Source organism: Bos indicus, chromosome 10 (genome assembly GCF_029378745.1).
Source record: "Bos indicus isolate NIAB-ARS_2022 breed Sahiwal x Tharparkar chromosome 10, NIAB-ARS_B.indTharparkar_mat_pri_1.0, whole genome shotgun sequence".
Taxonomy (NCBI): domain Eukaryota; kingdom Metazoa; phylum Chordata; class Mammalia; order Artiodactyla; family Bovidae; genus Bos; species Bos indicus.
Window position 1 is genome coordinate 52,903,083 of NC_091769.1, and position 22,355 is coordinate 52,925,437.

General features: G+C 35.9%; 1 protein-coding gene across 8 annotated transcripts in view; it reads right to left on the minus strand.

Moving 5' to 3' along the window:
* TCF12 (transcription factor 12) overlaps positions 1–22,355 on the minus strand; it is a 393,181-nt gene that overhangs the window by 61,894 nt on the left and 308,932 nt on the right. For all 8 annotated transcript variants that reach the window (XM_070796676.1, XM_070796678.1, XM_019968768.2 and 5 more), the window contains one exon: positions 20,263–20,315. In XM_070796676.1, the coding sequence (XP_070652777.1) occupies positions 20,263–20,315 (53 nt within the window). The remainder of the gene's footprint in view (positions 1–20,262; positions 20,316–22,355) is intronic.

Consider the following 22,355-nt stretch of genomic DNA (forward strand, 5'->3'; position numbering starts at 1 on the left):
TCTTAGGAAAAATATTGATTAAAATATAACAATAAAACCGAATAAGACAATAAGGCCAGCTAAGTTCATAATGTTTTAAAAGCTGATGGTGTCGGAATAACAATAAAACCTCCCTACACTCTCCAGATATAGAAAAGGCTAAGCAGCAGCTGCAAAAGAACATCACTGTACAACAGACCATTAAAATGCCAGTCTGCAGAGTGGTCTGCAACTTCCTCCCTCCTGAGAGACCACAAAGACTCATTTCAATCCTCAGAGAGCTGTGTAAAAAGCATTGACTTACAATTAACAATGTCATGCCTTAAAACCATTCAAGTAAATTTTCATCTTTTATAGACATAGTCTCTCTCTGACAGAGCTTTAAAAAAAAGACAATCAACCATCCAAAATAAAATTTCCTTTTTTCTCCTGAATGATTAAAAATGTAAAAAATCCTATTCTTAACTAAAAATGTAGAGAATTGGGGCAAAGGGGGAGCCACAAGGCACTTCAACAGTCTCTTCCTACAACCAATGCTCCAAACAGAAAACTTACATCAATTAAAAAAAAAGAAATCCACCTAGAGTAGTTAGGCTCATTTCTTTGGGGCTTGCCAAAAAAGAGAGACAGTACTATGATGTTTGTTAAACAAACAGCATAATAATAAATCCAACTAGTATTTCATTAACAGTTCCTTTATTTTAGAGGCAACTATAAGGTATAGAAAGCAGAAACAAATATCTAAGTTAAAAAAGATCAGAGTAAAGGTCAGACAGTATAATACCCTTTTGCTGGTCTAAAGCAGTTTATTAAGAACTGGCTAAGATCTGTTGTTAAATATGAAACCTGAAGGTTGAAACAGTAGTTTCTAAGCAGAGCTGAGTAATTAATTTTTTGCTTCTAACTGATATTTTCATTCCTCTCAAAAACACAGATACAAAATACATATATTAAATTAACCCCCCCACAACACAATCACTCCTATATACTACTGTCTAAATTGAGAGTGGATGTAGAAACTTGAGAAAAGAGAGACAAGGGAGTTTACATACACATGGCATTAAATTTATTCCTCAAAAACAGCAAATCATCAAGAAAACTGGCAGTAATTTAAATAAAATGTTCCTGTATTTTACTTGTATGCTATGGTAAGGTCTTCTAACTTTGTTACTCCAAAATATTATCTTTTTGAAGTCTGCCTCACCCAAAGGAAACTAAAACTGGTTGATGGAAACAGTCATTTTTCTTATCACAATTACAAATTATCTTCCATGATAAAGTCCTTTGTTGCTTCCTCAAAAATATTTCTTGAAAAAAATCTAATTTAATCTATGTAACAGCTGCAGCACAATTTTTTTCCTAGGCAGAATCATATTACAGGAAAAAATGCATATAGATGGATCAAGTGCTGCTCTAGTCAATGCAGTTGTTTAATCTTTGCCTGTTTTTTTTTGAAGGAACATGTCAAGGGTTAATCCTATGACTCAGTCTGACAAAACGAGTCAGCTGGAGACAGGGCCACTTTTTAAACCTGATTTCAGACAGACGTGCAGTCTGCACAGGAGCTCCGAACTGTCTTATTTCCACCCACAATTCTATGTAATCACTTATGTGTTCTTCTAAGATTATGTGACTTAACATTCATACACCAAGGCCAACAATCTAAAAAAAAAAAAAATTACCAACTTTTATAGCAAAACAGGCATTACTGTACACACTGGCAACATGATTAATGAAAATGTCAAGAGAACCCTGAAAAAAATATGACTTGGAGCCATACATCTTTTATTAGTAAACTGATGATTCCTGGTTTGAGGACTACTGCATTTCACTGACTTTTTAAATACGCTTCCCCACCCTCAGTAGTTCAGGATGTGATGTTTATTTACCATTCCAACAATCATCAAGTACAGACCTAAACTAGATAAGAAAAAGCTATTATGTGCTTTGCCTATGCAATTTACTTCTTCCCTGAAGATTTAGGGGAAAATGTTTCCAAAAAACCTACTAGGTAGAGACTTTCTGGCAACATCAGATTAAAATCCAGGCCTCAATTTCCTTCTTATTTTTATGTTGACTGGGAAATAAATCTTCCTTAGAGAGCTATGCAAAATCTCCTGGGATTACACACCCAGTATTTTAATTTATTTTATTAGCTCTTCTTTATCCCTGATATTCCCAATCACTGTAACTCTCAAATCTATTTGTTAAACTATCCACAGCAAGAATGTTTCCAGAGTGACCTAAAATTCTAAAAAGTTTTTAAACAAAATTTTCAATTTAACTTTATTACATATCTTGAATTAATTAATTAATTAAGGCCAGTTAGCGGTCAATCTTACTGTACATTTTTCTAATACAAGCAGGCAACATTCCAGTGTAACAAAAGGCCAGAAGATCTGGCGAGAAAAGTAAATCTAAAACCCACTCACAGGATTCCTCATGAAAAGTCTCAACATTATTTCTAAGGGAATTAATTCCTGGAAAACAAGACTTCCAGAGTCAAAGACAAAGCCAAACAAAGTTTACAAGTGAATAATCCCACAGATGAACTCAATATATTCCTGCTTTATGAAAACTCAGTAAAATACTAATACATTATTGGCTGTAAGGAAGATGGGAGGGGTGGAGTGAAGACAGGTTTAAAAGGACAATAAATAAGAGAATCTACAAGTGGGCAGATACAAAAGCAAAACATCCTTCCCTAGTGTCTCCTCTTTCTTATTTAGCATGTAGAAAGATGACAGGTGAATGAATGCTCTCTCCTACATGTGCAGTATTTCAGCGGGCCTGGTTAACTAAATCGGATGCCAAATCAGATACCCAAAGAGTCCAGGCTTTTCTATCTGAACATTATATTGCAAATTTTTCTAGTATATGCTGTTTTGTAAATAAAATGCTTCCCAAGGGTCAGGAAATTGGTCTTCTGGTTTTTTCTAATGTTCTCACAATATAGAAAAAACAAAGAACATAAAACTCTAGCGAAATAATGCATCTCTTTCAGACCAATCCACTGACAATCAGTACCTATTATTTAAATATAATAATGCTATTTATCTGGAATCATATAATGCCTCTTCTAATTCAATAATATTACTCTCATCTTGCTGGTGCTAATCCATCAGTAAAAAGGCTCCTAAATACTGTCTTTTCACTGTATGAAAAGATTAAACATCAAAGACCTGATTTTGTGATCTTTCCTTAGATGATATTTTCAAACATTTGCTTCAATTATGACTTAATTTGGAGTACCTAAATCTCAGTCAAACCAATCAGTTGCAACTGACACATACACATACACCAACTTCTCAGAGCAGAGTAAAATTCATGCTATAGTTCACAAATCACATTATCTGTCTCAGACACAGAACATCAGATTTCTGATCATCTCTTTACAAAAATCTCTAATATGAGTATTAGAAATGCGTAATGATTAACAAAATAGAAAACACTTATATGTATAACCAATGTAAACAATCAGCTATATAAACTGTGCTTATAGGGCAAAAGGACACTTGTTTAATTCCTCTTTTGACAACCATATGACCAAAATGAGGATGTGTAAAAAAGAGTTATACCTCCTGGAAGAGAAAAGAAAATACATGTCCTTTTGAGCTAAATAAATAGTATCCCTCTGTCATTAACATGAACAGAACTAACAGATCATACAAAGCTTCTAAAATGCAATCACTAAATACCTTTCAACAAGACAGAACTACAACTAGTGAGAATATGTAAAACCTGAAGCAAACTGCATGTTTGTTTTGATCATGAACTCACTATGACAAAGCAGTTTTCTTTGAAAAATAAAAGTGGGGAGTCCCCCTACCTAGGAATTCCTGCATCTCTTGGCTGTCCATTTCTTTCCCCACAGGAACTGCAGTTTGTCACTTCTCATTTACCAACTGAAATAACATGGTAAGAGAATCATTAACCATGTTGCAACTTGGTAATTTTCCTGCAGATGGCTCTATAATCACAGCACTGCCTAGCACTGCCTAATGACATGTGTGAGGGTAAAAACAAAAAAAAAATTGAGGAGAGTATCCTGGTTTTAAAATTCTTTAATAAACCAGCACTTCTGAAGCACTTTCAAGACTGGGACAGGGTACTGCAGCACTACTGACTGGTCAGGTAACAACAAAAAAACTAGGAGCAAATAAAGCTATTGTTTTAAACCATAAACAATTTGATCTTGGGTCCAGTTAGCTCTCCATTAAAGAAAGTGCTACCTTTTTTTTTTTTTGGTTTCTTCTTCGACCTGTGTAATTTTTTTCTTCTGAGCAGGAATGTACCAGTTCCTTTCAATTTTTGAGAAATGGAACAGTACCATGATAGTCTAGTCTAGTCTATTTTAAATTTATTTTTAAAAAGACCAGAAGTAACATCTGCATCTTAGCCCAAAACCATTTCAAGAATTTGCAACTGGAAACTTTAAGTAACTTATACATTAAGTTATTTCTGGCCCCTAATCTTTGTTTTGTTCCAATAAAGATTCTTGCTAGTGGTAGTAATTTTTTAATACTTCATACCTCTAATTAGTTAAGTACTGAGAATCCACCAAATCACTCTGCCTCATATACTGAATGATTAAGTAGAGTTCATTTTGGCAATACTCACTGGAAGAACTCATGCAGACTCTGAATTTATGAAAAGATCTATCCTAAAAATAATAATTTCTTACCACTAAATTCAGGTGACCATTCTCAACAAAAACCAAACAATACTTCAGTTTGAAAATACATCTGAGGAGGGTATAATAAACAAGGGAAGAGGTGGGAGATGGTGTTAGTTCAAAGCAAAATGAATTAAAAGTTTCAGTAATGCTTAGTATGCTTCACTGGTAAAGGCAATATACCACCCTAACAAGTGGCCCTTACCAGAAAGATTGAGAACCAGTCACAAAACTTTGAAAGAAAAAAAATGCATTAAGCTACTTGTTTTATATATCTTTCTCCCTACCATTTATTAGTCCTCTGTAACATGAGATAGGCTGCTTAGGTTCCAGAACACTGAGTCATACCATATGATGAAAAAGAGCACTGGACTGGGAGTCAGAAGACAGGGACTTAGGTTTTTAAGGCATGAGAGGAGGCATGAGAGCATAGGCGAGGTCACTGAATTTCCCTGAGTCTAAGTTTCCATTTCTGGAAAACTCAGGCATTAAACTAGGCCAAAGATTTCCTAGCCATTTCACCACCAATAAAACCTTTTATTATCTACTCCACCCCAAAGCACTGAATTTTTATTTTGAAAGATTTTTTTTCTCCCAGATTTTTTTTATTGAGTTATAATAAATATTTTTCCCTGTTTAAAAAAAACAAACATGCAACTTCCATTCAGAACTTCTGATTAAAACGAAGCATTGCCATGCTGGGCTGAAAGAATTTTAGTGAAAGAAATCTGATGTTTTCAACAGCATGGATAATTTATTTCAGTAAGTTACACAATTCGTTAGGTTTTTGAAAGATTTACATCTTCTATTATTAACTTTGAAAACTCAGATTAAGACTAACTGGCATAGATGATAACTAAATGTTAACACACCAATTTTAAATTGTATTTTTATAATCATACCTTTGAGTGGCACAGTTAAAAGCCTACAGTCTCACATAAAATGAAAGACTGATCAGGAAGGGAATCAAAAAACATTACAACTTCTCAATTCTAATCTAAGAATCCAAATGCTTTTTGTCTTCTAACAACATTTATACACTTGCAAATAAATTATCTTTACAAGGGGTTTATATATTTCCACTAATGATATTTTCATTTAAAACTAAAATCTTTTTTAAACAGCTCTATAGTGTCTGTAAAACAAAACAAAACAACTAAGAAGAGCTGACATCTTACCAACAGGTAACAACTCCTACCTAACTCTGTCATCTAATCAGCTCAATAACAATTTTGATTTCTTAATAATGTGCAGTTTGATCTACAGGTCAGACATTTTATGTTTACTACAGCATCACAAGGAAAATTTAAGATTTTTGGCCATATTCTTCAAATAAACATGTAAGCCTCTACAGAGATGGCTTTGTTATAATTTCAGCAGGCAACAGAGTTAAGGAGTCAATCCTTAATTCAAGAGAGCCCATCTTAACTAAGCAGGCTGTGGCCTCTGCACTCTTCTGTAATAACTTGGGCCTGTTATTTGCTTCTTTGTGCCTTTTGGCTGGAGAACATTGTAGATCGTAACAGAGACTGTTCTGTGGGTTATGAACAAAGGTGGCTGTAATGAATGTGCAAGGTGGACAGTTGACAGGGTGTAACAGGAGAACACAAAGTGAAAAGCAGGTAGAGGGCCACAGCACCTTCACAGCTGTGTGATCTTGAGGAACACTGGACTGCTGTTAACACTGATTATTTCAGACTGAAATGACTGATATCTATAAAAAATTTAAACTGTGTTACTATCACTAAAATTGGAATAAAGGTAATATGAATACAGGATCACAAGTATTAAATGCTAAATGCTTAGACTACACATGAACAACCAAACGCAGGTCTTCCTAGCTGTGATGTATCTAACTGAGAGAAAGACCAGGTCTATGTAAATGGGAAGAATTTCAGTGATCTTTGCCACAGAAAAGACTTTCACCTTTCTGATGAAAAACCTGGAGCTTTTTCTTCCATCACTCCCTGAAAAGCTTTTACAAAGTCTAAGTATGCTAAACATTTTATAGTATATAGCTAAAATATATCTAGTTCTTCTGAAGGATATGTTAATTTCAGATTTTCTAGTATGTTGTTTATACGTCCTGAGTCAAATGAGTATGATTCAGGAAGAAAGAACTATGGCTGTATTGCTAATCATCTGAGTTTGTTTATTTATTCAACAAATATTCACTGAGCATCTATTATGCACCTAGGAGTTGCTGATAAAGCAATAAACAACATAAGTATTCTGATAAAGCAATAAACCATGTAAGACCAAGATTCTCCTGGGTGAAACAGATAAAGAATAAACAAACTACAATACATCAGATGGCAGTAAATGTTTCAGAGAAAAACATAGCAGGAAAGGAAAGAGGGGAATATGGGGCATGTTGCCATTTTATACAAGATGGTCAGGAAAGATTCTCCACTGATAAATTGATAGGTGATCAAAGAAAAAAATATTAAGGAATATAGCTATATAGGTACTAGCTATATAGGTACAATGGAGAAGGCAATGGCACCCCACTCCAGTATTCTTGCTTGGAAAATCCCATGGACAGAGGAGCCTGGAAGGCTGAGGTCCATGGGGTCGCTGAGGGTCGGACACGACTGAAGTGACTTAGCAGCAGCAGCAGCATATAGGTACTAAGGGAGGGAAGGCTACAGGGATAAATTAGTGGAAGATGAAGTCTGGGGGGTAGCAGGGAACAGATAACATTTTAAGGCCTTTTGTTTCACAGTGTAAGAGATGCTCCTGGAGAATTTTGAACAGAAGGATATCATCTGACTTAAATGTTAAAAGGATTGGCCTGTGCTTAAAAAAAAAAAATGATTTAAGAAAAACTGGGAGGCCAATTGGGAAGTGCGTGTGTGCTTGCTCAGTTGCTCAGTCGTGTCTGACTCTTTGCGACCCCATGGACTGTAGCCTGCCAGGCTCCTCTGTCCATGGAATTTTCTTTTGCCTCTCTCCAGACAAGAATACTGGAGTGGGTTTCCATTTCCTTCTCCAGGGGATCTCCCCAACCCAAGGATCAAACACAGGTCTCCTGCACCTCCTACACTGGCAGGTAAATTCTTCACCACTGAGCTACCTGGAAAGCCCCACTTGGGAAGATGCTTCCTTAATTCAGCAAAGAGAAAAGTGATTTGGATAATGAAGATAGCAATAGGTAGTAACAAATGATCATTCTTGAAGCTAATTTTAGTATGGGAAAATAACAACTGTTTTACTTTTATATCAATGAAACTGTAACTTTTTTTCCTTTAGAGAAAGGTTTCCTGTATTATGGTTTTCCATAGTGATCTGTCATATGAAGATCATGATCATGCGTTGTTAATTACATCAGTCCTTGCACACTGCAGAGTTAAGAGCTGAATTACTGGTAATTTATCATTTGGGGCACGAATTTATTCCTATTATTCTGTGTAACTAGGAGTTAACTGCACAACTGAGGGAAAGTGAAAGTCACTCACTCCGACTCTTTGAGACCCCACGGACTATACAGTCCATGAAATTCTCCAGACCAGAATACTGGAGTGGGTAGCCTTTCCCTTCTCCAAGGGATCTTCCCAACCCAGAGATCAAGCCCAGGTCTCCTGCATTGCAGGCAGATCCTTTACCAGCTAAGCCACAAGGGAAGCCCAAGAATACTGGAGTGGTTAGCCTATCCCTTCTCCAGGGTATCTTCCCAACCCAGGAACTGAACTGGGGTCTCCTGCTTTGCAGGTGGTTTCTTTACCAACTGAGCTATGGGGAAGCCCTAACTAAGGGAAAAAAATAGGACAAATAGTTCAGTGTTTTGTACCAAAAAACAAGTTAACTTATTTTTGATGATCTGAATAGTCAGAGTAGGAGGAAGCTGAAAGGTACAGCTTAGAGCAGAAAGTCGTTAACAGATGATGTTCCCTGTTACAGATAACATAAAATAATTGCGTCGCAGTATTTATTTTTATCCTCTTAATTTAATTCAAAAAGCATGTCCTGGATACTTCACTACATTCCCAGAGGGTAGTAATTTCTCAAATTAAATAAATTTTAAAGTTAGCTTATTTCCAAAGGTCAAAGTTATCTTTTGACTATAAGCATCTTGAAGACAGAGTATGAGATCCATGGTTTATTGTTACTTAAATATCTAAAGCCTAGAAGAATTTTTAATTCATGGTAAGCACTCTATAGTCACTAGCTTTAATAGAATGAATTCACTTGAATGAATGAATTTGCATGAATTAAATTTCTCAGTGGAGATTTACTAAACACATTCCACTCTAGTAGCAATGAATTTCTAATTCTCATTCAAATGACTGACTTTAAAAATTTACAAATATCTTTTGGTGATGTTGAAAAGATATTGATAGATTGATTTCAAATAATGTCAAGTTTTACATTTAAAAAATTATCAAGTTCAAGTCAGAAAACTTGAGCTTTATTCAGTTCACTACAGTTGCTAAGTCGCGTCCGACTCTTTGCGACCCCATGGACTGCGGCACGCCAGGCTTCCCTGTCCATCACCAACTCCCAGAGACTGCTCAAATTCATGTCCATTGAGTCAGTGATGCCATCCAACTATCTCATCCTCTGTCGTCCCCTTCTCCTCCTGCCTTAAGTTTTATTACTTATTATTATTTCTTATTAACACTAGCCATCAATAAACTAAAAAACAAATAACCATAAATATTCACTTAAATTATAGAAGTTAACAACAAAAAAGTTAGTTTTCTAGTCATCTAAGTACAGACTCTCAAGTTTTGAATGCAGCTTTTATGTTTAGAGAGGGACATGTCTTGTTTGAACGCAATCTGTTTCACAAGCACATGTGGGTTCAAATTGATTCTCAAGCTGCCAGGAACTACCTTTTTAGCTTTGGGTTCTATGAGGAAGTTGAACCAGGATAAAAAATATGGTGACTGGGGACATGTATATGTAAGTTCAAGGAAAAAATTATAGTAGTTTATATAAAAGTTAAATTACTTTTTGAACTCAACTGTTTCAAATAAACATTTAATAATATATCTCTACATGGACTTATTTTTGATGCCATAAACTATTCTCTATATTATTACCTAAAATGACATTTAAATTCTAGAAAAATTATGACATCATAGGACCTACTTTATATATGAAGGTTCTTCAACTATCCTAATCAGGTACATTTTAGGGCAAATAACTGTCCTGGAAAGTTTGTATGTGCCCAGGAACTTAACCAAATGATGACGGGACTAATGAGTATCAAGTAATGGATCTGCTGCTGCCGTTAAGTCACTTCAGTCGTGTCCGACTGTGTGTGACCCCATAGACATCAGCCCACCAGGCTCTCCTGCCCCTGGGATTCTCCAGGCAAGAACACTGGAGTGGGTTGCCATTTCCTTCTCCAATGCATGAAAGAGAAAAAGTGAAAATGAAGTCGCTCAGTCGTGTCCGACTTTTAGTGACCCCATGGACTGCAGCCTACCAGGCTCCTCTGCCCATGGGATTTTCCAGGCAAGAGTACTGGAGTGGGGTGCCACTGCCTTCTCCGAAGTAATGGATCTAAAAGCAAGCAAACAAAAAACACGGTATATGTCTAAAAAAAAATACTTAATTTTATTTATTTTCTCTTTGGGTCTGCTTTTCATAGGAAGTAGATTTATGACGGTAAGACTATATCTACTCTAGGCATATACTTAACTTATGTTCTTTAAGTCTAATGCAGGGGATCACAAATCATAGTTGTGGCCAAATATGGTTCACCACCTGATTTTACAAGTGAAGTTTTACTTTCTAAATTTTGGTTGTGCAAAATTTCCAGCAACAACTTCAAGAACCAAATTATTTTTGAAAATTAATAAAATATTCCCATATTATAGATATATTGGGTCATTGAGTTCAGTTCAGTCACTCAGTCATGTCCGATTCTTTGTGACCCCATGGACTGTAGCATGCCAGGCTTCCCTGTCCATCACCAACTCCCAGAGCTTGTTCAAACTCATGTTCATAGAGTCAGTGATACCATCCAACCATCTCATCCTCTGTCACCCCCTTCTCCCATATTGGGTTATATATTTAATTCAGTTCAGTTCAGTTCAGTTGCTCAGTTGTGTCCAACTCTTTGCGACCCCATGAATCGCAGCATGCCAGGCCTCCCTGTCCATTGAGTCAGTGATGCCATCCAGCCATCTCATCCTCTGTTGTCCCCTTCTCCTCCTGCCCTCAATCCCTCCCAGCATCAGAGTCTTTTTCAATAAGTCAACTCTTCACATGAGGTGGCCAAAGTACTGGAGTTTCAGCTTTAGCATCATTCCTTCCAAAGAAATCCCAGGGCTGATCTCCTTCAGAATGGACTGGTTGGATCTCCTTGCAGTCCCAGGGACTCTCAAGAGTCTTCTCCAACACCACAGTTCAAAAGCATCAGTTCTTCAGCGCTCAGCCTTCTTCACAGTCCAACTCTCACATCCATACATGACCACAGGAAAAACCATAGCCTTGACTAGACAGACCTTTGTTGGCAAAGTAATGTCTCTGCTTTTGAGTATGCTATCTAGGTTGGTCATAACTTTCCTTCCAAGGAGTAAGCGTCTTTTAATTTCATGGCTGCAGTCACCATCTGCAGTGATTTTGGAGCCCAGAAAAATAAAGTCTGACACTGTTTCAACTGTTTCCCCATCTATTTCCCATGAAGTGATGGGACTGGATGCCATGATCTTCGTTTTCTGAATGTTGAGCTTTAAGCCAACTTTTTCACTCTTCTGTTTCACTTTCCTCAAGAGGCTTTTGAGTTCCTCTTCACTTTCTGCCATAAGGGTGGTGTCATCTGCATATCTGAGGTTATTGATATTTCTCCCGGCAATCTTGATTCCAGCTTGTGCTTCTTCCAGCCTAGCATTTCTCATGATGTACTCTGCATAGAAGTTAAATAAGCAGGGTGACAATATACAGCCTTGACGTACTCCTTTTCCTATTTGGAACCAGTCTGTTGTTCCATGTCCAGTTCTAACTGTTGCTTCCTGACCTGCATACAGATTTCTCAACAGATAATTTAAAAAAACACCAAACTTTGAAGGGCTAACCCTTTAAAATTTGTTTAGGGACTTTCCTGATGTCCAGTGGTTAAGAATCTGCCTTCCAGTGGGGTGAATGTGGATTCAGTCCCTGATTGGGGAACTAAGATCCTACAAGTCTTGAGGTAACTAAGCCTGGACTCGGCAATTAGAAAGGTACCCACATTGCCCCAGTCAAGACTTGGCACAGTCAAAATTTTAAAAAATATTATTCCATTTAAAATTTGTTCCATGAATACAAACACGGGCAGTGTGGGTCGGGGGGTGGAGAATAAGAAACTATCCTGGAGCTAGCAGTGTTTTTAAAATTCTTAGAAGTCTAACTATGAACTTACCTGTACAGTATACATTACATTCCTTGAAATTATTTAAAATTTTTTTTATTCACTTATTTTGCTGTATTGGGTCTTCGATGCTTTGTGTGGGCTTTACTGGGGTGGCTTCTCTTGTTGCAGAGCACAGCCTCTAAACACACAAGTGTCAGTAGTTGTGGCACACAGGCTCAGCAGTTGTGGCTCATGGGTTCTAGCCGTCTGGGCTTCAATAGTTATGGTGCAGGGGCCAGCTGCTCCTCAACATGTGGAATCTTCCTAGACTAGAAGTCAAACCTATATGCCCTGCATGGGCAGGCAGATCCCCGTCAACTGCACTACAGTCCTTGAAATTATTATAGGAGTACAGTAAATGGCTTTTCAAACTAAAACATCACTAAACAAACTAAAACAAAGGGAATATTAGTGATGGCAAATTTCATGTCATAAAATTACTTAGGATGTAAATATCTTCCCTAACTTAGAATAAAATCTAGAGCCCTAAACATCCCTGGAGAAGGCAATGGCACCCCACTCCAGTACTCTTGCCTGGAAAATTCCATGGATGGAGGAGCCTGGTGGGCTGCAGTCCATGGGGTCGCTAAGAGTCGGACACGACTGAGCGACTTCACTTTCACTTTTCACTTTCCTGCATTGGAGAAGGAAATGGCAACCCATTCCACTATTCTTGCCTGGAGAATCCCAGGGATGGCGGAGCCTGGTGGGCTGCTGTCTATGGGGTCGCACAGAGTCGGACACGACTGAAGTGGCTTAGCAGCAGTAGCAGTAAACATCCCCAGTGATAAAATCTGGAGCTTCTGAATTTATACCTTGTTTCCTATAGTTGAAGAAATAATCCTCTATTTTATTAGATAAAAAACAAAACCAAAAAAACTTTATGATTCTACTGATGTTGAATGACACATCCATGGGCTTAAAAATCTAAAAGCATTTATAGAATTCAACCACATATCCTTTTTGGACTTCCCTGGTGGCTCAGATGGTAAAGAAGCTGCCTGCAATACAGGAAACCCAGGTTCGAACCCTGGGTTGGGAAGATCCCTTGAAGAAGAAAATGGCAGTTCACTCCAGTATTCTTGCCTGGAAAATCCCATGGACAGAGGAGCCTGGAGGACTCCAGTTCACAGGGTCACAAAGAGTCAGACACGACTGAGCAACTAATACTTTATACTTTAAAAGCCATACAAATCTCTCTCTCTCTCTCTCAAACACACACTGGGTCCTATCTTACATCTGGTTTGTAATGTCTCAAAAATCTAAAATATAGCAGCTGAAGAGTTCAATACATTGCAAAAGCTGGTGAAATTCAGCATGTTCTTTCTTCTTAACAAAGAAAGGTCAGAAAACAACAAATATCAATGTGGCTGTACCATCAAATCAGTACAAACAGATCACTGGACTCACTAGCTAGTAAATTTTCATTCTTTTTTTTTTTTAATTTTATTTAAAATCATATCAAATATGGGCTGGCTTGTCACAAAAACGAACATCTTAGAAATATGGATTAAAAGCCCGTTATCTACACTGATACAAGTCTGACACTGTTCTGAACAGTAGTTACTGTCAGTATAAACAGTGGCTATTTTTTCTCACTCATGTATGAAGAAAATCTTTCATTCAATGACTAAACTGAATATAAGTTTGGAATGGATTATCGAACCATTCCCTTAGATACTAAGATTTTTCTGCTCGAAAGATCTATGAGGTCAGAGAATCAGCCACTTGAAAATTTTATATAGAGGTAGCCTTCAAATAGAGACAGATTATCTAACAGTCTGAAATAAGACTCTTAAGTACCTAGTTGTGTATCCTACAGGATTGTCAGCTAAAGGAGCTAAGCAAACAGCTATTCCAACACGTGTTCAGAAACTGGAGTGTTCACTTTATGAAGTTCAGCTGAAGCTGGTGCTGCCTGTAAATACTATTCTAGAATCACTAGGATTCTTGCTAGTTGGGACTCAATCAACTGTCTATAAAAACACTGTTACTCTAGCTTCCTAGTGACTTCCAGAGAACATTCTCTTTGAAAGTATAGTACCTGCTGCTCATCTCACTATTTTTGTGGATAAACTGGAGGTAACAATATCTCTGTAGTTCTCTAACCCTTGACCTTTTTCTTACTGGTTCAGATAAACACCAATCTTTTAAATGGTGATTTTCTAAGTTATTAATTTCTATCAGCTCCAGAGAGTTGTATTTGTTCTCTTTCCTATTAAAATCCTCACTTTAGCCACCCTCAGAATTTAATATTCTGACTTTATCTAATATTTTTACTAATTATATTTAGTATGTACATGCAAATGCTAGATCTTTAGACATGTTTAGTGGTCTCTGCGATTTAGAAACAACTCAGAACATCTCCAGTTCATCTCAAGGGGTGTCCCTAAAAGAGAAAATTCAGTATTAAAAATGACAAAATATCCACATTAATTTAAAAAAGCCATTCCTAACAAAATTAATTCCCACAAAAGTTTGGGAGAAAGGAAGGCATCATTTCCTAAACTACATTCAATGACCAATCCAAAAGTTATAGAACTCTATACTTGTCCACAGCAAAGCAAGAAAAAGTGGTGTTTAAGTTACTTTGATTTATCTAAGAAACAAAAATTTCTTATGAGGGAAGTATCAGAAATTTTTTTTTTTTCATAATGGCAGGGGAGATAAAATACACTTTGGAGTTTAACTCTCAAAAAAATTAAAGCAAATAAATTATTTGATAAACTGTTATACCTTTTGTTGAATAATATATACATACTTACAGACAGAGGACAAAGACTAGCATATTTAACCAAGAAACAAATAGTCATCAGTCTATGCATGGGACTCTAAACCAGGGAGAAATGGGGTATTTCCTGCCAAATCAATAAACAAGGATGTCACAGTCATTGAGGTCCTAAAAATCTCTACCAAATAAAAAATAATTCTTAAATTTTAGGTTGTGACTACTTTTAAGTCAACATCAATTACAGTGAAAATGAATTAAGATTTGCCATTTTGATGCAGGGCATGACAAGTTGTTCAAAAGATGTTTTCAAATGCTATTGAACAAGATCACAATTTGGGTTTAAAGGCATTCTGAAATATGACTAGGTGTTTACTTTCTGGTGATAAAAATCTGCAAAGTGTATCATGCCTTTCTTATTTCAGGATTCTGCATTTTCTGCAGCATATTAAAAAAAAATCTGTTTGGAAATACTAATATCAAGTCAAGAAATAAAGAGCAAATAAACTTCCCTCCATCTGAAAAATGCTTCAGAGGACCATAAAGATGTTCAACCAATGACAGAATAAAGGGAAGAAGAAAGTACAGACTCTTGATACTTCAGAAAATAAAAAATAATTAGCATGAATTCCAAGCAGGTATTGATTCAACAAATTTTCCCTCCTTTTATGGGTTTCTTTTCTGAAAAGAAATGCTTTCTTAACAACAGAGGCTGCAATTTACTACTCATAATGTTCCAAGTACATATATTGCTTTTTTTTTTTTTATAATCATAAGATTTATGTTTTCACTTTTCCTTGCTTTTCAACAAAGTATGCTATGGGAATGCCCTGGAGGTCCAGTGGTTAGGACTCTGTGCTCTCACTTCTGAAGGTTCACTCCCTGGTTGGGGAACTAAAATCCCATAAGCCTCATGAAGCAGTCAAAAAAAAAAAAAAGAGGGGTATGTAACATGAAATGGTAAAAATTCCTTTAAACTTCTGGCTGTAGTGGTAGGAACTAGAAAAAAAAAGGAACATTTACTGAGTGTCTATTATATACCAGGCACATGTTAGGCACATAATACCCTTGTACTAACATTTGAGATAAGCATTACTATCTCCTTTCACAAACAGAAACTTGGTGTTCAGGGAACTTAAAAGCATTCTCTAAGACTACAAAACAAAAAGCAGCTGAGGCCAGACAAAACCCATCTGCTTGAGGAGGAAGTATGTGCTAGTTTTCTATATCATCTTTTCAGATGGTGATAGGTCTTTAAATAAGAAAGCAATGAATAAGTTTGATCAAGAAAAACATAACTGATAGAATAAACAGTTTTAAATTTAATATACCAAGGCATAGTATGAGTATGCCAAAATACACAATATGCTTTAACATTCAAATTAAAAAGAAAATGGTCTCTGATATTAAGTTTGGTTGTAATTTTTGGCTGTATGTGTAATCTTGGACAAGTTAATATCTAAGTCTCAATTTCCTCATTTGTAAGAAGAGGATATTAGTTATATATTTGTGTGACAAAGTTAAAGATTAAGATGACACAGATAACAGCACAGAACCGCACACATGTAAGATAAATGTTATTCTAACAAAGTGACATTGAGACTGTAGAGGATGGTAACAAATACAATGCAAATGTTTCAACTTTTCCCGCAAATTATTAGGAAACAAACCACAATTGCCTTCAATCCCTATCCAGTGTTTCAAAATTTCCTCAAATGTTTTATTTCAGTAAAGATCTGATACAGATGAAAAACAGCTTAGGTGAATACAAAGAACAAAGACTAAAGTTAGTGGTGAGAGGAGGAGAGGAGAGGTTCAGGAGCCCTAAAAAGGAAGGATGACATCCTGCAAAGTCAAAGCACACCCATGCCTTCAGAAAGACTCCCAGATAATCTTAACAACTACAAATGCCTCCTATTATCTATTGGCCAGGAGGCTTTACGCTTTTATCCAAGCTAGACTACGATAACAATTTATCCCTTTTCATATCTGAGTTGGTCTTATGTATTATTCCTCAATCATCTCTAGATGGGAGAGTGGGCCTGCCTTATAGGAAATGCATGAAGGCTGTATTGGGTATAGAATTCAGTTAAGGCTGTACTTCTAGATGTGGCTTCAGAATGTGTTTATATTTTTCACATGTCTATGCTTTTTATCTGTATCAACTGCTGCTAATCTTGTCAGACAGAGTTCAAATGTCAACTCTTGATGCCATTAGTACTTCCTAAGGCAGGGTTAATTCTACTTACTGTTTCCAGAGTACTTGGTCCACACTTTTACTTGACTCACTGAAATATATACAATTAATTCACTAAATGCTTGTTTGTCACACTAGTTCCCTGCAGGCAATGATGGTGTGTGTATGATCAAATTCAATTTCCAGGTATCACTCTATAGTTTCTGCTACAAAAGCTCACTTTGTTCAATATTTCAACCTGTCTAGAGAAACAAGTGGAAAACTTACATGCTTAATTTAAGAATACCATTTTTTTCATTGGTAAGAAGAAAACTATGCCCATTATGCCTTTTGGTTATGTACTGAGCATATTAATTTTAAAACCCTAAGAATGTAACACTTTAGACCTGAAAGAAACTTAGTCCAAACTTTTCAAGGGCTAACTGACAAGTCCAGGGTCACACAACCAATCAATAACTCAGACAGCAGATCTGAACATACTGTTTTCTTAACCTCACTGATCATACTGCTTTAATAATGTCAATACACCGTTAACAGACCTTTATCCACAGACAGAAATTACCATTCAGTTGTTCTGTGGAGAGGAACAGAAGAGCTAAGGTTTGTAACTATGATACTCAAATATGTAGCATGGCTTACAAAAAGAAAAGGCCTCTAGCCAACGGTCTGTGGTCAAATTATGTAGTTATCCAAGATTGGCATGTTAAGTAACCCTGCCTGCTTTTTCCAGAGCTGTGTGAGCGATGCAGTACTAACCTAGCTCTTCTACTTTCTTCGGTAAAGGTAACATGCATTTTACAGATGACTAAAGAAAGAATGGACCAGCAGCAAACTGGGACATCTGAAATATTATGGTGAAGTTTCTAGTTTGGGAAGTAAGATCTACAAATGACCATGAAATAAAATATACATAGTCCATTTTCATTTTTATACCCATTTTAAAACAATTCACACTGTAAAAGGCCTATGAATTAAATATATTCAGTAAAAGCATCCAAATAGAAAACCAATATTTTAAATCCCCTTTGTTTTAAACATTGAAAAGGTAAGCAGTGTAGCCATAAGTGTTCTTAGTTTGTTATTTTAGTATTTATCAAAGTACTAGTTTTCAGTTTAAAAAAATTCTTTTTTTAAAACTTGAGATTTAACACAGCATTTAATCTAAAACATATTTTCAATTAAAATTCATTATTTATATATTCTTAATAACTTTTAATATGCTTGAAAAACTATTTTCAGCATGGTTTCAAAGCAATATGATCATGTTCAATGCTGATGTTAAGTACAGAACTGAAAATAATAATTTCTAATCTTTTTTATAGAAACATATCTAATAAATCCTAAATAAAGCAGCTAGTAATACAATATATTTAAGTAGGCCTGACTTGTGAAATTGCCTAGTGGTTCTCAAAGAAATCAAACTTTCATCACAATTCATTCACTTTCTCTCTCTTGGTGGCTCATCCTTAAGACCTGAGACAATATAGAGAGCTACCTCCAGGTAGTGAATGCAATTACTATTAGGACATAAAGAACACTGGTGACCTCCAGTGTCTATTCTCTTTCCAGGCTGCTCTGTCCTTTTTGCATTTTTGTTTTAAAAATGAAAGAACTATGAAACATAAAAAAGATAATGTTTCTTAAAATATTATAAGGCAAAGAAATGAGATGAATTTTTCATCTACTAATTTGGTATTTTTTAAAACCTGTATAGTTCTACCAAATATTAATATGTAATTTAACTTGTTACTCTTATAGAATTATAGTAACAAATTACCAGAAAGACTGCATACTTTCTTCCATGTTTTAGCAGTTCTGTCAGATTTATATATGATTTCTGTTTATCTAGCAGAAATCATGTTTTACTGTGGAACCACCTACCCCTGCAAAGCACACAACTGTTAAAATGTAAATTGCCCAACTATTTTTAGCTGTTGCTGAAAAAAAAAATCCTGTCTTCGGGAATAATGATTTGAGGCATTGTGTTCATTTTGTTTATCAAGCAGCTATTCAGCCTCCAGTGGGTCCAAGTGCTTATGCAAGCAAAAGCTTTTAAGAATGCCTGCAGCTGCAATCCAACCTTCCAGGTAGGCTGCAGGTTCAGAGCACAGCTGCCCTAGGCTGCATAAAACTCAGATCCATCTGGAAGTGAATTTCAAAGAGGATTTCAAATTTGAGTTTTCATGTATCATACAGAAGAGAGGGCGGGGGAAGAACATAGGAAAGAAGGAAGGCAAACAACCAAAAAGATAATATCTCTACTTCAGCCTTAATAAAAACTAAAAAGCTCAGACCCATGCTGCTCCTTCTAGATTACTACTTGCCAAGGCGGATATTCCATTCAGTGTATACTTGGATGAGCTGTGACTCACCCAGCAGCACCTGCGCTCATGTGTTAAGTACTGCCAAATAAAAGGCCAACATCCATTTACACAACAAAGAGATGTACCCTATAAGGCAAGCAGCCTCAATCCAAAAGCCCCACTCCCCATTTGTTCTAAGCAAAGGGAGAGGAAGAAAATCTCCCCTTCTCACACCAGGGATTTTTAAATTGTAGGTGGATTTATGATGTAGGTTCATTTACAAATACTTTTACTCTTTAAGAGAATAAAGTATATTTAACAGCGCAAACATCCCTACAGCATCAGATTATCATGGCCATTAATGATTGTTCACCAAACCTTTCCAATCTTTTTATTCTCATGAAGCTCTTTATTCTCAAAGGATACATTTTTGAGCAAAGAGGGATCAACAAACTAGTTGCTCGAAAGCTTTCCTGATGCTAGGCTGAAGTTAGGAAAGGCTTAATGAAGGCTTTAAAATCCACAAGAGATTCACAATGAACATCTGACTTGGTGATTTATGCATATTAATAACCTCAGTCCTACTGAGGCAAGCTGAGCCGAACTCGTCCGTCGAATCCTAATGTCTTTAGCTCCATTGGGATTATTACAAATGTAAATTTCTAAGATTCTCAGCTATTAATCTCTGTCTGTCCTCCTGTTCAGCAACATAATGACTAATTAAACATCAAAAGACCTGTACAGGAGATCTTCTTTGACAGCTAGCGGCCTAGTCCTCTTCCCAAGAGGGGAATTCAAATGACAGGGACACGGAGTGAAAGCATATGAGTAAACTACAAATCATTGCAGAGAAATCTAAAAACCTAACACTGAATTCAGATTTAACTCAATCAATGATTCTGTGAAGCAGAGATCAATTACTATGTGAAGTATGCCTACTGACACCAACTGAATGTATCCTGACAGTCTGCAGATACTGAATACCTGAAATTAATTTGCTTACCACAAAGTCAAAAAAAAAGAAGTGGTACTTACAGAAGAAGGCAAACCAGGAGGTACTTTTCTGACTTTCTTTGCTTGCAAAGGATCTGTACGTGGGAAACAGTATATTTCATCAGCATTTATTTTAGAAAAGTTCAGACTTCAAATGAGCAGGAAAGGATTTTCCCTCCTAGTACCTTCCTCGTTTTCCAGGATTTAGGAATAAGTAAGGGAATACAGGGACAGGAGTTCCATTCTTCCTAACCAGTTCTAGTGTAAAACACGTACTCCTAATGAAGTGATGTACTCTGAAATACATATCCTGTAAGTCTGGGAAGATGGCAGCAAACAAAGTAAAACAAGAGAGAAAATAACAAACCAATAAGCATGTTTGAGAAAAGGGAATAATATTTCTTAAGTACCTATTATGTACAAGGCTTCATACTAGGCACTTTTCATCATTTATCTCAGTTTCATCTGCAGATGGGCATCTGGTGCAACAGGTCAGTTTAGTAATATGACTCCTTAAGGGAGACACAAATCTAGTGTTCATATCACACTGAGAATTAGGTTTAAAAGCATATTAGACTAAAAGCTAATATTATGCTACAAATTATGTTAAAATTTTGAAATATTTAATAACTGAAAAGTAAAGGTTATACTAATACCTGAAATATATTACATAAACTATTAAACACAAGCATTGTCATATATGATATCATCCTATAAGTATTCTACAAGAATATTTCCTGTAACAATATGTGGTTAAAATGGAAACTTCAGCACTAATTTCTATACAATTTATTCTTGGATGTTTATATTTATTTCCAAGAAACAATTAAAGTATATTTCTTTCTAAGATACAGATTATTTATTAAAGGATAACATGAATATTTTCATATGCCTACCCAGCCTCACTTGGTACTATTTGTAAAATTTAAAATTTAATACTTGTTCGTTTTATTGTAAAAACGGTGTTAAATGCAGCATTCCAATCATACACAAATAATGGATCAAATTCAGGATTTCTCAGATGGGTTTGCTATTAAAAAGAGAAAACATGTAAGAAGGCTAATATTAACTACAATGCTTTTGAAAACTATAAAAGTTAGAACTGCAAAAATGGTATTTTCCTGGGTCATAAATAATATGACAGTAAAACATTCAATTGTTTAAGAAAGAATGAAATTCATTTAAATTAGGGCTGGGATTCTTAGTAAATATACCAGGAGGCTGCAAAGCTAAAAAAGCAACTTCATAAGTAGTATGTGGAAAAATTATGTACAATAAAGAGAGAAAAAAACACTCATTAGCATCTGGTTCCTACCAAGAGGCAGCCTATATTTCCTTAAAATAAAAGTGCCAAAGATAAACAACATCTGGCACACTCTTTATTTATAAAACTTACTAGCAAAATTTTTGTTCTTTGGGAGGCTTTTTCTAAAACCCAACTCGTCACAACTAATACAGTATCCCTTGAGCAAAAGACACAGTCCATATAAATAGAGACAGTCAACTGAACTGTTCCTATAAATCTAGAGCCCATCACTCTACTTTGGGATAACTAGCAGTAGAATACATTGCTCTTTGGATTAGGCCAGTTTTTTCCCTGCCCTAGGAATGGAAATTCTTCTTTTATATTTTTAATCTAATCATTAGTTGCCGTTATACAATTACATGCATCAATGCTGGATTCAAAATCATGAATTTAGAATACAAAGTTCACTTTTGGGAGGTTTCAAAGTATAACAGTTAAGAGAGTAAGCTGATTGGATTCAAATTTCAGCTCCATCATATAGCAGCTGTGTGAGCTTGGGCAAGTTACTTAACTTCTTTTAACTTCAGTTATCTACAATAACTTCCTGGACCTGTTGCAATAAAGGGAATACAGAAAGATGCTCAGAGCAGTACCTAACAGAAAGTGACACAATAAATTTTAGCCATTATTATTAGGTTTATATTAAAATTTGTGGCAAAACTATTATCAATTGTTAAGTCAGTGTTTTGCAGAATGTTGATTTTCTAAAGCATCTAAATATCTTGAAAAGATGCTAAAATTGGTATAGATTATCTCTGAAATCCTTCCAGAGATTTTATGAGTAACTGCAATACCAAGAGAGAGTGTCTAAGACTGAGAAATAACAACG